Below are 14523 nucleotides of genomic sequence, written 5' to 3' on the forward strand. Positions count from 1 at the left end.
CCAAATTGCTCCCGAAGGTTGTAATAGATCATGATGGGCAGGGCGTGTGTGTGTGTGTGTGTGTGTGTGTGTGTGTGTGTGTGTGCGTGTGCTGAGATGTAGTGTAAAGCGCTTTGAGTGGTTGAGACTAGTAAAGTGCTATGTAAGTGCAAGTCCTTTTACCATTTACATTACTTTACATGCATTGTGCAAATATGTATGTGTTGAAATAATGAGTCCAGGTCCAGAAGAAGTGCATGTATAAATAAATAATGATAATGTAGAATAATAATAATACCATATCACCATATCATACTTAAAGTTGATTAAGTGTAATACAAGTCAGCTTTCTCTAATATTCAGGGTTATCCATAGCATTTACTAATTATCTTCTTTCTTTCTTAAGATCAGATTCAGTCCAGTTCTGAGGTCTCTACACTGGCTCCCTGTCTCAGAGAATTGATTTAAAAATACTGCTGCTGGTTTACAAAGCACTAAATGGTTTAGGGCCAAAATACAGTTCTGATCTTCTGCTATGTTATGAACCATCCAGACCTCTCAGGTCATCTGGATCAGGTCTGCTTAGTGTCCACCAGAGTCAGAACTAAACATGCAGAAGCAGCGTTCAGTTTTTATGCACCAAATATTGTGAACAAGCTCCCAGAAACCTGCAGGACCAACTCCAGCTCTGAGTTCTTTTAAATCAAAGCTTAAAACTTTCCTGTTTGCTGCTACCTTTTATTAAACCAGATGATGATCTTATACTGCACTATAAATTTTACTCTTGTGTGTTATATTATATTTTAGCTTCTATCCTAGCTTTTATTTTTAGCTTGTTTTTATTTTCTGTCTTTAATGTTTTTTATGTTTTTATAACTGTTTCAATTATGTCTTAATGTTCTTTTGCACTTTGTTGCAATGTTCTTGAATGTTTATGTAAAGCACTTTGAATTGCCCTGTTGCTGAAATGTGCTCTACAAATAAAGCTGCCTTGCCTTGCCTTAAGATACTACATATCTCCATCAGATTAATATTCTAACTAATGCCTGTGCTGTTTGAATTAATTATGGTTTGTATTTAGCATATGCAATCTATTGTACACTTTCTTATCATCCATAAATACATTTGAATGAGTTTTAGACAGTATATGGAGCCTTCCCCCTGCCTGCCCCTGTGTGTCCGCTCCGCTAGGGGGCAGAAGTGGTCTGATGGACGCAGTGAGGACGCAGTGAGGACTCAGTGAGGACTCAGTGAGGAAGAGCAGTGGGACACAACAGCGCCACTTTTGAGCGCTCGTCCACGTCGTCAACAATAACAGAAGTTTGCTGCAGACAGTGGTAAGAACAATGCCACGAAGATAGAGCCTTCAGTTACATGTGGAAGGTATATTATATTGCTTTAGTTTGATTAAATGTTGTTTAATAACGTATGAAAGGTACAGCTAAACACATGACCGTTAACGGCTCGTTAGCAGCAGCAGAGTCTAGCTGACACTCTCCTTCACTGGCAACCGTTGCTAGGAGCTTAGCTTGCTAACGCCACTGGCTGAGCTACAGCTAACCAACTACTACACTGTACATACCTAACTATCTATTAAAGGTCCCATATCGTGCTTATTTTCAGGTTCATACTTGTATTTTGTGTTTCTACTAGAACATGTTTACATGCTGTAATGTTCAAAAAAACTTTATTTTTCCCATACTGTCAGCCTGAATATGCCTGTATTTACCCTCTGTCTGAAACGCCCTGTTTCAGTGCCATTCGACGGAATTGCAACAGGATTGCGTTACTAGGCAACAGCTTGAGTCCATGTGTAACTCCTGTCAGCTGATGACATTCACATACTCTGCAACCAGGAATAAACTCTAAACACATTTAGAATTTTTATGTTTAGAACTGTGTAAAGGGTCTAAATATTGTATATTTGTGACATCACAAATGGACAGAAATCCTGACAGCTTGTTTCAAATGCAAAGTTTCTGAATACGTGGTGTGTGTATTTCCCTAAGCGTTTCGATACTTTCACAGTACAGAAGGATAAGTTGACCAAGTAGTGACAGGAGAGGTGTAGATAGACCTATTCACTACTGGCCATCAGTTTCTGAGAACAGAGCTATCAAAACCTATTTATTCGTACCATTTTAGGTAACAACTATCAAACTGTGGCACCCTACCTCTATATGGGGACAGCATAGATATCATGTTTCAATACAGTTTTTCCATCAGCACCAGAGGAGTCCATAACATCTCATGGCATTATTAACCCTGAATTATTCTGACTAGTGAAAAGGTTGCTTAATGACTTTTTAAAATATATTTTTGTTCCTATAGGTCAAAGATGGTTCAAGACAATGCTCACATTCGGCGGCAGGGTGCCCAGGACTTTATGGCATACTATGACTTTGCCTGTGCCAGACAGGACTCAATCCCTCTCCCTGCTGTGAAGATGAACCTCAACAAAGGGATGCTAGACTTCAGTGGAGACAGGGTCAAACTCACAGACTGGCCACCCATTATCAACTCCATCTGCATCAACAAACACCTGCACCACATTGCAATAAGTAGCCCATACCAAGCTAGTCTGGCTTCTGGAGATGCAGGTAAGACCAAAAACAAACCTGTAACAGTCAAGTAACAGTGAGGAAAAAAGTTTAAACAAAAAATGTATAACTTCTTAATTACTTATGTTATTGAAACAAGTACAGGGTGAGTTTAATTAGAAGCCTTGAAACTTGAATAATAACCAATTTTGCATACAAACGCTAATCATATATCACCACCAATTTCAGATAGAAGGTACTATAAGTCTAGCTTCAGGAAGAGGATCCCAGCCATTCGCTCTAAGGACATGACATTTAAGTTGTGCAAGGCCCTGAGAGAGTGTCTGACTGTCTCTTCCAACCTCAAGACTCTGCAGCTTAATGGACTTCCACTGAGGGAGAGGGACCTCATCACCTTGACTAAGGTAGCCTGAGAATATGATTTGCAGTGTAAACAGTGAACTTTAAACCATTTTATTATTGTTTGCTTACTTATTTAGAGAGACTGGCACAGAATCATAAGCTCATTCGCATTTACTCCCAACTTTTCTCTTCACTCTAATACCGGGGGCAATTTCTGAGCTGTGAGTGTTGAGAAATAGCCCTGTTTACTGTAAACCGTGGTGGATAAAACCTGGATGAATATTGATTCGAGCAGCTGCTCTGTTCAAGAGTGAAAATTGGTAAAAACTAATAATACATGTTTTGTTTTCATTCCAGGGTTTATCAAAAAGTGCTTCCTTGGAAAACCTATCTCTGGCTAACTGTCCGATCTCTGATGAGGGTTTAGAGGGTATGTATATTCACAGTATTATTGTTCAGAAAGCCTGCACAGGAGTGTACTGTATGTGCAGCATGTTGTCTTTGTAACTTCCATTTTCATGTTTCAGTCATTTGCCAAAGTGTGAAGTATTCTACAAGCATCAGGACGGTAGATTTTACAGGATGCAATCTTACCTGGAGAGGGGCAGAGCATATGGCCAGCATCATCAAGGTGTAATATGTAATTTTTAAGACTTTACCTACCATACTATTTTTAATGTGTTTACTGTGGTGATTAATTAATCAGTCATTTTAAACTCAGAACCTTTTTAAAAAATGACTTGTATTAAAAAAAAATACATATTTGTATAAGAATGCTTTTATCTTTTTTCTCAGCATCAGGGAATGCAGAGGCACGGTACAGCATGGGCAGAGTCTCTGAGGTATCGGCAGCCACAGTTTGAGGGAATGGGAGGTCTCCGCCGTGTCACCCTGAACTGTAACACTTTGATTGGGGACCGGGGTGCTTCTGCTCTAGCGCATGAGCTGACGGAGGACCTCTGGGTTAAAGGTTAGTAGGTGTGTGTGAGTTTGAAAGAAATACAATGAGACAAAGCAAAGTTTGTTTGTTTTTGTTGCTGCTGTTTTCCTTTTTGAAGGAATTTTGCTCAGGTTTTTCTGTTTCTGTTTTGTGATTTGTTGAACAGCTGTGGACCTACAGAGGTGCGGCCTGTCAAACGAAGGAGCTCGTCGTTTGCTGGAAGCCTTGAAAACTAATTCTGCTCTTTGTGTGCTGGATATTCGTAGTAACCCTTTAATTGGTAAGAAGCTCCCTCAATCAAAGTCATAACATTTTCTAGATTTTTTTCACACTGCACAGAACTTTGGCCAATATGATACATTCTTGGTATGTTGTTTGTTCCACACAGCATTTTGTATTGTGGGTGTAATAAGCATTGGAGCCTCTAGGCGCAGCTAGTGCACTGTTTTTTTAAGATTTTTGTATCGCTGTGTCCCAATTCCATACTAATTCTAACCAAGTTTTGAGTATGTACTGCTTTTTCCCTCCAGGAAAATTCCATAATAGCCTTATAATACTTTAATTACTTTAATACTGTAATTGTTCAGAAACATCTCTGAAAAAAACGGTGTATGATTTTTCTTTTTCTTTACAGACAAAGTCCTAATTAAAACTATACTAGAGAAAGTCCTGATGAATGCTAATAAACAGTCTCCAGAGGTGAGTGTCTGGAGCTAATGTCATCATTCAAAGTCTAATTGAGTGAGAGGTGTATTTGCATGCCTGCTTCATATTTGTTACAACTTGTATCTTCCTTATGTTGCACTGCAGTACTGCTGGATCAAGCCTGCAGCCTCAGAGCCACAGAGAGCTTCTGGTCCAAAGAGACGAGCACTACCCAGCACAGTCAGAGGAAAAACTACATTTAGGATAGGTATGTGTACTGAATAACTTTGTTTTCTTGTTTCTCACGATGTTACATTAATTAAAGACACCTGTCTGTGATTTCAAATCGTTGAGGTCATTTTACCCCTACTCAGACAAAACATATTTGTATAGTTTGCATATTTATATATTTTTTACTTTTGTTAACATAGGGAAAGGTTTTACCTCAGCACTTCACCAAGCTCATAAAAATATCTAGTGTTGTGTCTGTAAGTTCATTTTCCCCTGCTGACCTGAACTGTCTAAGTCGCTATCTTCAAACAATTTGAGATTTTCAGACTCCCAAACTGCCGATTTGGCATTTAGACGTAGTCGAAATGCACATCTGCAAGCCTCCATCCTGTGCAAAAGCGAGCACCGCCTTCAGTGTTGAGTCTGTGCGAGATAGCGTCCGTTATCTCATACTCATATTGTCTCTTTCTGACTTCTCACCTTTTGGCTTTTAAGTCATCTGGAGACATGGTAAGAAATTCATCCTGTTGCCACTTTGTTGCTGCAGACAGCTCTGCTGACCGCTGCAAAAAAGTGTTTGATGTTGTTTAGATGTCTTCGATAGAATGTGAAAAATGTTTTTACCAATAAGTCTACCTTTTATTTATATTACAACATTCTGTAGATCCTACCTCACGCCAAAGTCAACAATTTTAAATACTTTTGTTCTGGATACCCTGTAGTAAATATCAAAAGCAAAAGATGAAGAGTGCCATGCTCTCTAATAACCGATACAGTACCTAATTTCAGCTGGACTCGTCAGCCTTTATTCTCTTTTGCTTGTGATGTTTAAAACCTGCTTTTTTTTAGATGTAAAGCACCTCATGGATCCGCACAGTATATCACTCCCTTACTACCAGAGTCTGTGGGCCCAATAGCCAATGCTCCCAGAATAAATCCCTGTGAAGCTAAAAGCTCTCCGTTCGTGAATTTCCAGTTCTTTACATGGTTCTGTTTCTGGTGCAGCCCCTCGTAAAGGAACATCTCCTGCAGGACGGAGTTCAGGTGCCGCTCAGACGCAGAAGCCCTATTCCAGCTCCCGTTATGTGCCTTGGCGTGCTGCTGCACGAGCTGAACGCCAGAGGTGAGGAGATTTACTATTAGTTAAAAAAAAAAGATTTATAAATTGAAAACATCCTATTTACTATTTTAAAACATTGATAGAACAGTTTTTGGCTACATTTACTGGACATGTATCCTCAACATGTCACAGTTTTATGTCACACAGTGAATCAAAGGCTAATATAATGTTGATGGATGCATTTTTTGCAGAGGTATGCCTCCTGGAGTTTGTGTGATAGATCAAAGCTTTCAGGTGAGTTTCCTTTTGATTATGTACAGTGTATTACTGTAGACATGACTGGAAATTTAAAATGGATCAGAACCCTGTCAAGTATAGTCCAACTGTATTTTCATTGTGTGTTGAAATGTATGGTTTTCATTAGGGTGCAGCTACGGTGAAGGTTACTGTTGAGTCGGATTCAGAGGCAGAGGAGGATGAGGATGAGGAAGAGGAAGAAGTGGTGGTGGAAGTGGAGCAGAAACCATCTTCGCCTCGTCTCCAGGACAGGATCACTGGACGGAAGTTTGAACATATGCAGGTTAGTCACATCAGGCTGGTTACCAACCTATAGACAGGACAAAGGCCAAGCTTTTGGACTTGATCAGTTTACTTTACTAATTGGAGCATGCTGTGTGTTTGTGTGTGTGTATGTGTGTGTATGTGTGTGTATGTGTGTGTATGTGTGTGTTTTTGTGTGTTCTTATGCATGCCCTGCAGATGGAGCTAAAAGAGTGTCGTCTGAGGCTGGCAGAGGAGCGCAGAGCCAGACTGAAAGCTGAGTCAAGGCTCATGGAGGTAGTGATAATCTCAAAAAATACTAACATATGAGTTTGCTTGTAATCAAATTTTCTTCTGTTTTCCTCTACCGCAACTGTTTTGGGCAACAGTTACCGGTTTGCATTGTCTTGCAGTCTGTGGACATTGTTATAGCCTTAGTTTTAGAGATCTTGTCAGTGCCAAACTTGATGTTATGACACAGCGGGATCTTTATTCCACGCTAACATTATATAGCTTGAGGGTCAGTCAGCCACACTGAAATTGATAATTATGGTCGTTATAACTCTAAATGAAGTGTTTATTGTTCAGTCTGAAATGTTGTCATGTCTCAAAACCAAGGTTACAGTACTGTAATATGTTCATATAAATGGTTTTGTAAATGAACTAATAAGAGACTTGCTTCAAGATGTCTTTTTCTCATTTCTATTCAGTATGAGTTGGAGAACGCCCGTCTTCGTGACACCAACCTGTCCCTGTCGGAGGCGCTCGCAGCCACCGGCTCTGCATCAGCACCAGCTGCTCTCAGTGCTCTCGAAGACGAAGCCGTCCTCGAGAGCATTGAGAGCTCGTTTACCAAGTTCCACGCTTTCCTGGATCTCCTCAAGGACGCTGGGTGGGTTTTCTTAAAACTGGCCAGTGCAACATTTCTCTTCGTGCCAATTTGGTTCTGGGTCTAGGCGGTTTAAACAATGACTCATAATGAAACTGAACAGCTTTCAGTTTCATTATGCATCTCTGGTCATTCCGGTTTTCCATCATTTGTTTGGGTCACGTTGACCACCACCAGGTGGCCTGTTCCACACCCTGGGTCGAAATTGAGTTTCCCTCTGACAGAATCCCCATAGAAAGTTGTTTTGATTTCTTTTAACTCTCAATGTTTCCCCTCGTCATGTGTTCCTTTGTTATCAATCAATCTATTTATTATTTTTTCAGTTAACCCCCTGAGACGCACGATCCCAACTGACTTTACTGTCTTTCAGAGGCTTTAGCAGGTTCAGTTCTAGGGCTAGAGTGAAGACACATATATCATATGAAACCAGAAAACCCAAGAAATCCATTGGTAACAACCCTGTCATGCTACCATGGAGGCGAGGAAAAACTGGCATGGCCATTTTCAAAGGGGTCCCTTGACCTCTGACCTCAAGATATGTAAATGAAAATGGGTTCTATGGGAACCCACGAGTCTCCCATTTACAGACATGCTCACTTTATGATAATCACATGCAGTTTGGGCCAAAAACCATGCAGTCCAATGAGCCCAACTGTATTCATGTGCGATGATGTTAGTCCCCATAGCAGCCATGTCATTGTAGTGAGACCATTTTTTTTTTTTTACTTGACCCCACTGTATAAAATGACCTGTGGTGACCTCTAAGATAATCACAGCCTCATGAAACTTTACAACCACAAAGTACAGACTTAGAGCATTCAGAGGATGGATGGCTTTCCTAGCTAGATTGACAATAAGGGGGTTTGTGAGCAGTTTACACAACAGAAGCGCTCGCCATCTTCGCCTAAAAATGCAATTCTTGCAGAATTCTCAAAATGTCAAAAGTTTTTTATGCCAAATCACAGCATGGGTTTTTCTATGGTATTCCTCAAGGTCTTGGTGTCTTAATGTGGTATTTTGGAGGGATTATTGATCATTTTATCAATTTTCATGTGGTAACATTTTTTTTAATTTAGCTCTAAATCTCTGTAACAAATGGTGTCAACCCAAAAATTGCTGCAACAACTTATGAGACATAATAGAGCATGGGAATGACCATCGTATACTTCTATCATAATGTTCTAAACCATTATACACTTTTACAATTCATTTAAAATAATTCATTCATTCATTCATGTTTATTTCTGATTTATGACTAGAACAACTTGACACAGTGCTGAGCAACAACTCAAATTAATCCTCAGGTTCCCAGCTTTCAGATGATGTACACCACTTCTATGTGACATCTACTGTTGACCTGCTATCTCCCCGTAAAGAACACCTGCAACCCCCTAAAAAACACAAAACGGGTCTATTTTTGTTTCTTTATTAATCAACTTATCGTTTTAGTTCAAATGTTTTTGATGGTGCAACAATAGATGTATTTTGTAATATTCACTCCAAACTAGTGCTGAGTGATATACTGCAGAGAAAGAAGACATTCTGATATTGATACATCATGAAAACCACATCAACTTGTGTAGATGATGTACATCATACTGGACTATGTGACAATCAGAAGTCAAAGTTGAACCATTGAGTATTTTAAGGCCCTTTTGTGTAATCATAAAGATGACTCATGGGACTGAGGGTAACTGGCAGGAGACAGCGTCACATTTACCGTAGATGTGGTGCTGGATTTCTGTTTCGTTCTGAGATGGCCTTTAATAACACAGATCTATTTGTTCTGGTCCTGTTGGCTTCCTCTGTTTACAAACCTGGGGCTGAGCCCAGTTCAGAAGAGAGCTTTCTTTGATTTCTTTGAGCCTTTTATTTTTCCTCATAAATTCCTGATCTACTTTTGATCTAAATGTCTTTGATTGTTTACCTTGATTCATCCTCAAGGGCCACTAAAGGATGCTGAGTAGTTGAGTTAGAATCTCAATTCATTGCCGGGTTTCCCGCATTGATAAAAACACCTGACAGTTGCTTCTTATTTTTTAAGTTAAAAATTCACCTTTAATTCTCGTTCATTCCTCATTTTTCCATTATTTTATCTTTTTACACAGTGAAAAGTATCAAAGCAGTATCCTTACAGCTTTGCCCTTTACTCTGCCTCACTCACTTTCTCCATCATTACTGTGTTCTGGCTATTTTTTGTTAAAAGAGGGGACCCACACAACAGAGAATCCTTGTATTAGTGAAATATTGTTTTAAAATACTTGAATTTGACGGTATGAGCAAGCCATACAGCAGGTGCAAAGATGCTCTTCAAGTAATTAATCTTAATGAATGTGGCATCACAGTGGCATTTTATGTATATTTGTTGTGGGAAAAGGTAACCTGTGTGTAAAGTAGCATTTGTCAACTTTCACTAATTCACTCTCAGATTATTTCGGCGAACGCTTCAGTCGTGCATTAGTGAAATGCGTGCACCCTTTACTTTAACTTTGATTGATTTCATCTCTCTTTTTTTTCGTAGCCTCGGTCAGCTAGCTTCAATGGCTGGAATTGACAAGTCAGATTTCCCCCCTCCGGGAAGACCTCAGCTCTCCTCTACAGTGGGACCGTGTTTGGATGCTGCAACATCACTGAGTAAAGTGGAGTATCGGGATGTTCAGGCAAAGACTGATGCTTCGTCTTTGGTAAGGGAATGCAAAGCAAGAGGATTTCAGTATCATGTTTGCATGTAGTTTTAAAACAGTGGAGCAGCGAGTCTACTTGACCATAGGAGACCAAACATCTACGCAAATATTGTGTTTCGGTTGAAAGATGAATTGTTTAACAACACCACAGACTTGCCCTCTGCAAAGAGGAACTGTGTGCCCTAAACACGTCTGAGCTGTAACACTGCTGAACCGCTGTATTACCATACCACTAAGTTCTCTTTCATAGCACTCCACAAGTGCATGTCACTTATGTCACTCATGACAAATAACCTTTGTTATTAACCTAAGCCAACCTCAAGTGCCGAGAAATGATGTGGAAGGGCTAAAAACTGCACATCTTCAAATGGCCACTTAAGGCCGGCTCCAACAGTGAGTCAATCCCCATTGACCCCCATGTTAGAACGCCCAACTTTACAGCAGAAGTAAACGTGTTTACAGACTGGTACAAAAAACAGTTTTGGTATTGATGGCTAATTTGCCCGTTAATGACAACTGTACAGGGGTTGAATTTTCATACAACTCAACCGTTTATATTATGTTAAGGCTTAAAGTCCGGCATAATTAAGGGCACGGTCATGGGTGCTGTACCGGGTCGCTAGCTGCTAGCTGTCTGTCAAGATGGCGACGGCCAGAGCCACCCACTTTGAGCTTCACATCGGCTCTTTAGAAACATATGGTTGACGTCACGGAGACTAGTCCATATTTTATACAGTCTATGGTGTTATCCTGTCTTCTGTTGATTTCTTATAGATCCTATTGAGTGTCTGTCTTTGGTAGTATCATTAAATCCAAAGCCTGTATCCCAGTAATAACTTGAAAAGGTTCATTTAATAATTAGTAACTTGATTTTTCTCATCAAACCTCCAATTTTTGTCTTTAGGTAGGCCGCGTCCTGCTAGCTGACACCACCGCTCCCAGATGTTCATCCTCTATCAGGGAGGTTTTGCGTGAAGACCGGCTACTAGATGTGACCTTCCATCAGGCCTCTGGCCCTGCAGCACACCCCGGCGTTGGTGGAGAAGAGGAACCAGATAAATATTCAAAGCCCGACACCCAGCATGACTCAGGTTCTGAGCACAGTTTCCGTAGCCAAAAATCCTTGGATAAGCTTTCCTTTGGTAAAACTTTTCAGACTCAGTCAAGCCAACCCAAGAGCAACAACAGCAACTCTCTCAGAAGCAACGGCTCTCATGGATACAGCTATGCTCACAGTCATTCTTCCCATAGCAACGGGTCTCATGGGGGATTGTCTGTTAGATCAAGTGTTAGTGAAGTCATCAGTGACAGGGCAGACTCTGTGGAATCTGTAAGGTCAAGGAACAGGGCAAAGGGAAGGCTAGTTACAGTAGGTCAGTCGGGGTCAGAGGGGAGAGCCTCTCCGGGGAGGCAGATCAGGTCTCTGGGCGGTCTGGGGGGGCAGTCAGATGATGAATCCTTCTGAAACATGAAAAGCTCTGCCTCTCTGTGCCTTCTCCCTCTGTTACTTCTTATTTATGATGTAGATTTATACTTCTCTTTTTTAAGTTTAATTTTAAAATAATTAATTAATTTTAAATCTTTGGAAGAAGCAAGACCAGAAGTCCAAATAGTCGTTATAGATTGAGACAAATGTGTCAAAAAAGCAATGCAATGTATATTTTTGTATTTACATTTTACCTTCTTTTTTCTTTTTTTGCAGACACATTTTGCACTTGGTGATATGTAGAGTAAAACAGTTTAATTCAGTAAGGCGTAATAGTAGATATTTGGATTTCCAAGCTAACCCCACCTCAATCAAGTCTCAATTCAAATATGCAAATCAATTTCTTCCCATTGTGATGTTGTTTCATGTGGGAATGCATCAAGAGGAAAATAATCATTTGATTCTATCAGTTTAAAAAAATAACTGCTTGTTTCATATGTACTGTTACTCTTTTACGGCTGTTTTACACAATTTCTTTTTTTAGAGTTTTTTGATAGATGTCTAATTTGTCCATTTAAAAAGAATCTATGATGTAGAATTGCATCATTAGTTGTTCTTGTTAGGATACTCTACATTTCCCCTAAAATGTATATTTTTAAATAAACGTGTTGGCAGTTTCAAAATGTGTTTCTGAGCATCTAAATTCAAAAAGGTGTCTACTGCCACTCCAAAGTCGGAAATATTAAAAATGCACCGCCATAGTGCATTATGAAACTGGTATTTCCCTAATTTTTTAGGGAGGGGAGTTTTTTTTATATCTCCTAATATACCCTGTTTATGTCATTAACAGGTGCAACACTGAGAACTAATACTGAAGTAAATTTTAACAGATGAAATCAATGTGTTGTGACACGAACCCTGAAAGTCAGTATTTATCCTCATTCCTACATGTGTTGCTAGCAGTTCTCCGTTCCCACTGTTAACTTGTCCATCCCATGCACCATGTCAGCGTGTGAAATTGTGCCAGGAAACGTTTTGGACCTGTGTCCTCTAGCTTTCAGGATGCAGCAACCTTTTTTTTTGTGGAAAATGTACATCAGCCCTCCCTTTTACAGGACCAAAATCTGTCCACTGCATTTAGTTGTTTACGGTCTCTTTTGGTGCTGTGTCCCGAGAGACGAAGAAATGGGACCAAAGCATGATTTTTGTGGGTTAGAGTAGGACACCGTGTTCTTTTGGAGTATGCCTGCTTGTCCATAACAAGTGTGCACCAAACACCAGTAAAAGCCAAAAAGCCTTGCGGTTGTCTTTTGTGGTACTTTTTTTCCCTCAGACGCCTGTTTTGCAAATAACTTTCTGATATTTTAGAGACTGATGGAGAGATTTGTAGTACAAAGATAGTTTTTAGTTTTTGTCACATCTCTCCTTCGATGTGCTTTTGTTTACGTGTTGTTTTTGTACAACTGCCAGTAACATAATGGGAAAGAACAATGATGAAGAAGCAGTCAGGGGTTGGGCTGTGGTGTCCGTGGACAGTGTGTGATGGCCATCTGTGAAGTGTGAAGGCATGATAAGAAACAACTTCCCTAATGCACAGTAGCAAGTCACTGTGGCTAGGCTTGACCTTTACTTAATGCTGCAGTTTCCCTCAAGTCAAATTAGGTAACACTACTCTTGTTCAATTTAGGCGAGACACTTGTGCTACAAGTCATATTGCTTTTTAAAAAAATATGTATTTAATTTAAAGCATGATTATGTAACTTTTGAAAGAAAAAATATCACTTTCGTCCTCCTTTGTGTTAAGAAAAAAGCGTTGAATTCATAAACAAACAAACAAACAAACACATCACAGCTCATTTCACTTTACCCAGGGATTTTGGTCTGGTATGACCACTAGTTTATGGTGGTAATGTAAGCAAACTTTAGATAGATATTGCTCTATAATGGACATTGCTATTGATGTAATTTCTCTACTTGTTTTAGCATTTCCTGGAAAACAAAAAAGTTAAAAAAAAGGAACAAGGACAGAAAGAACGAAAGTGATGTCAACTTTATAAAAGGAAAATGTGAAAACAGAACTTAGGCAGGTTTATATGGAAGCACTGAGTAATGGTTTGCTAACCCGGGGTGTGGTGCTCTGAGTCAGTGTGTCAATGGTCAGTTTAGATCTGACCCTTTCACCTTAAAGTTGGATTGATCCACCATTTTGGAAAAGCCACAAATTTGAAAACAAACAGCAACTCACAACTTTAAATGTTGAAGTATGTGAACATGCAGTACAGTTAATAGGATGGAAAAGTCCCTGAAGGTACAGAGCGAGGGCGTTATCACTCTCCTGTAATAAAACAATGGGCTGTCATGCCACACCATGTTGATAGTACAGCATATGTACTGTTTGCTGTATCAATGAGTGTTTTCACTATCAATGTACTGAGACCGAGTCGATAAGTAAATTATCAAAGCTCTTCCGCTTCTCTCGGTGTCCTAGAAGATTCTACAACACTGGCTTATTGTTATCATCGCGGGACACGGTCCACGACTCTACTTTGCACTTTCAATCTCAGCAGCGCCAGAACAAAGCGAGGGGTAAGAGAAACTGTGTGAAATCGTGATTTACGATCTCTACTATAACTATAGCATGCTCCACAGATATGGAGACTACTGTAGCAGCGCTAACAAGTCAAGTTTATTTACATAGCTCAATATCACAAATCAGAAATTTGCCTCATTTCAGGAGGCTTTACTTTCCATATATGACACCCATCTGTCCTCTAAAACCCTCGCTTCAGATAAAGAAAAACTCCCCCCCATAAAAGTGTGTGAGGACAAAGTGGAGACAACAAAAGAAACACTACATGAAATCTGACAAACATTTCAGTATGACGAAATCAGTAGAAAATTGTTGTAAGTTCATTCAAACGCCATTCAATAAAACAGGTAGATGAAAATATGAAGGAACGACCACATGAAAAACAACACAAAACCGCAACTTGTGATGGAACATACACGGGTGAGGCTGCTGAGCTCCAGTGGCGCCGAAGGATCGGTGCATTGAACTGCATGGGTATTGTTCAAATAACAGCAAATAGTTAAAAGGAATAGGTCACTCACACATGAAAATTGTATTTGCTCATGTCAGTTGAAACACTGACAACACATTAGAGTAGAAAAGATAGTAAAGTGCGGTAAATTTATTCAAGTGCAGCATAAAGCAAGAAGAAATGTT

At 39.8% G+C, this 14523-nt stretch overlaps 1 protein-coding gene across 3 annotated transcripts; it reads left to right on the top strand.

The window, feature by feature from the left end:
- Nucleotides 1-1144: 1144 nt before the first annotated feature.
- cep78 (centrosomal protein 78) lies at nt 1145-11980 on the top strand. 3 transcript variants are annotated; one of them, XM_037777102.1, is made up of 16 exons: nt 1145-1316; nt 2311-2579; nt 2769-2944; nt 3240-3312; nt 3410-3513; nt 3678-3852; nt 3989-4102; nt 4457-4521; nt 4633-4735; nt 5704-5821; nt 6010-6052; nt 6183-6338; nt 6518-6595; nt 7009-7190; nt 9709-9871; nt 10776-11980. In XM_037777102.1, the coding sequence occupies exons 2-16, from the start codon at nt 2318-2320 to the stop codon at nt 11334-11336; spliced, it is 2373 nt and encodes a 790-aa protein (XP_037633030.1). In that variant the 5' UTR covers nt 1145-1316; nt 2311-2317; the 3' UTR covers nt 11337-11980. The 3 variants fall into 3 exon arrangements, with proteins under 3 accessions (XP_037633030.1, XP_037633029.1, XP_037633031.1); XM_037777101.1 differs by having other exon boundaries at nt 1153-1362; XM_037777103.1 differs by lacking the exon at nt 1145-1316 and having other exon boundaries at nt 2463-2579; nt 2888-2944.
- The last annotated feature ends 2543 nt before the right edge of the window (nt 11981-14523 follow it).

The sequence above is a fragment of the Sebastes umbrosus genome, chromosome 8, assembly GCF_015220745.1.
Source record: "Sebastes umbrosus isolate fSebUmb1 chromosome 8, fSebUmb1.pri, whole genome shotgun sequence".
In the NCBI taxonomy this organism is placed as follows: Eukaryota; Metazoa; Chordata; class Actinopteri; order Perciformes; family Sebastidae; genus Sebastes; species Sebastes umbrosus.

Coding starts and splice junctions, on each gene's coding strand:
- cep78 (XM_037777102.1), top strand. CDS start 2,318: ATGGTTCAAGACAATGCTCACATTCGGCGGCAGGGTGCCCAGGACTTT. Junction 2,580..2,768: donor TCTGGCTTCTGGAGATGCAG/GTAAGACCAAAA, acceptor CACCAATTTCAG/ATAGAAGGTACTATAAGTCT. Junction 9,872..10,775: donor AGACTGATGCTTCGTCTTTG/GTAAGGGAATGC, acceptor TTTTGTCTTTAG/GTAGGCCGCGTCCTGCTAGC.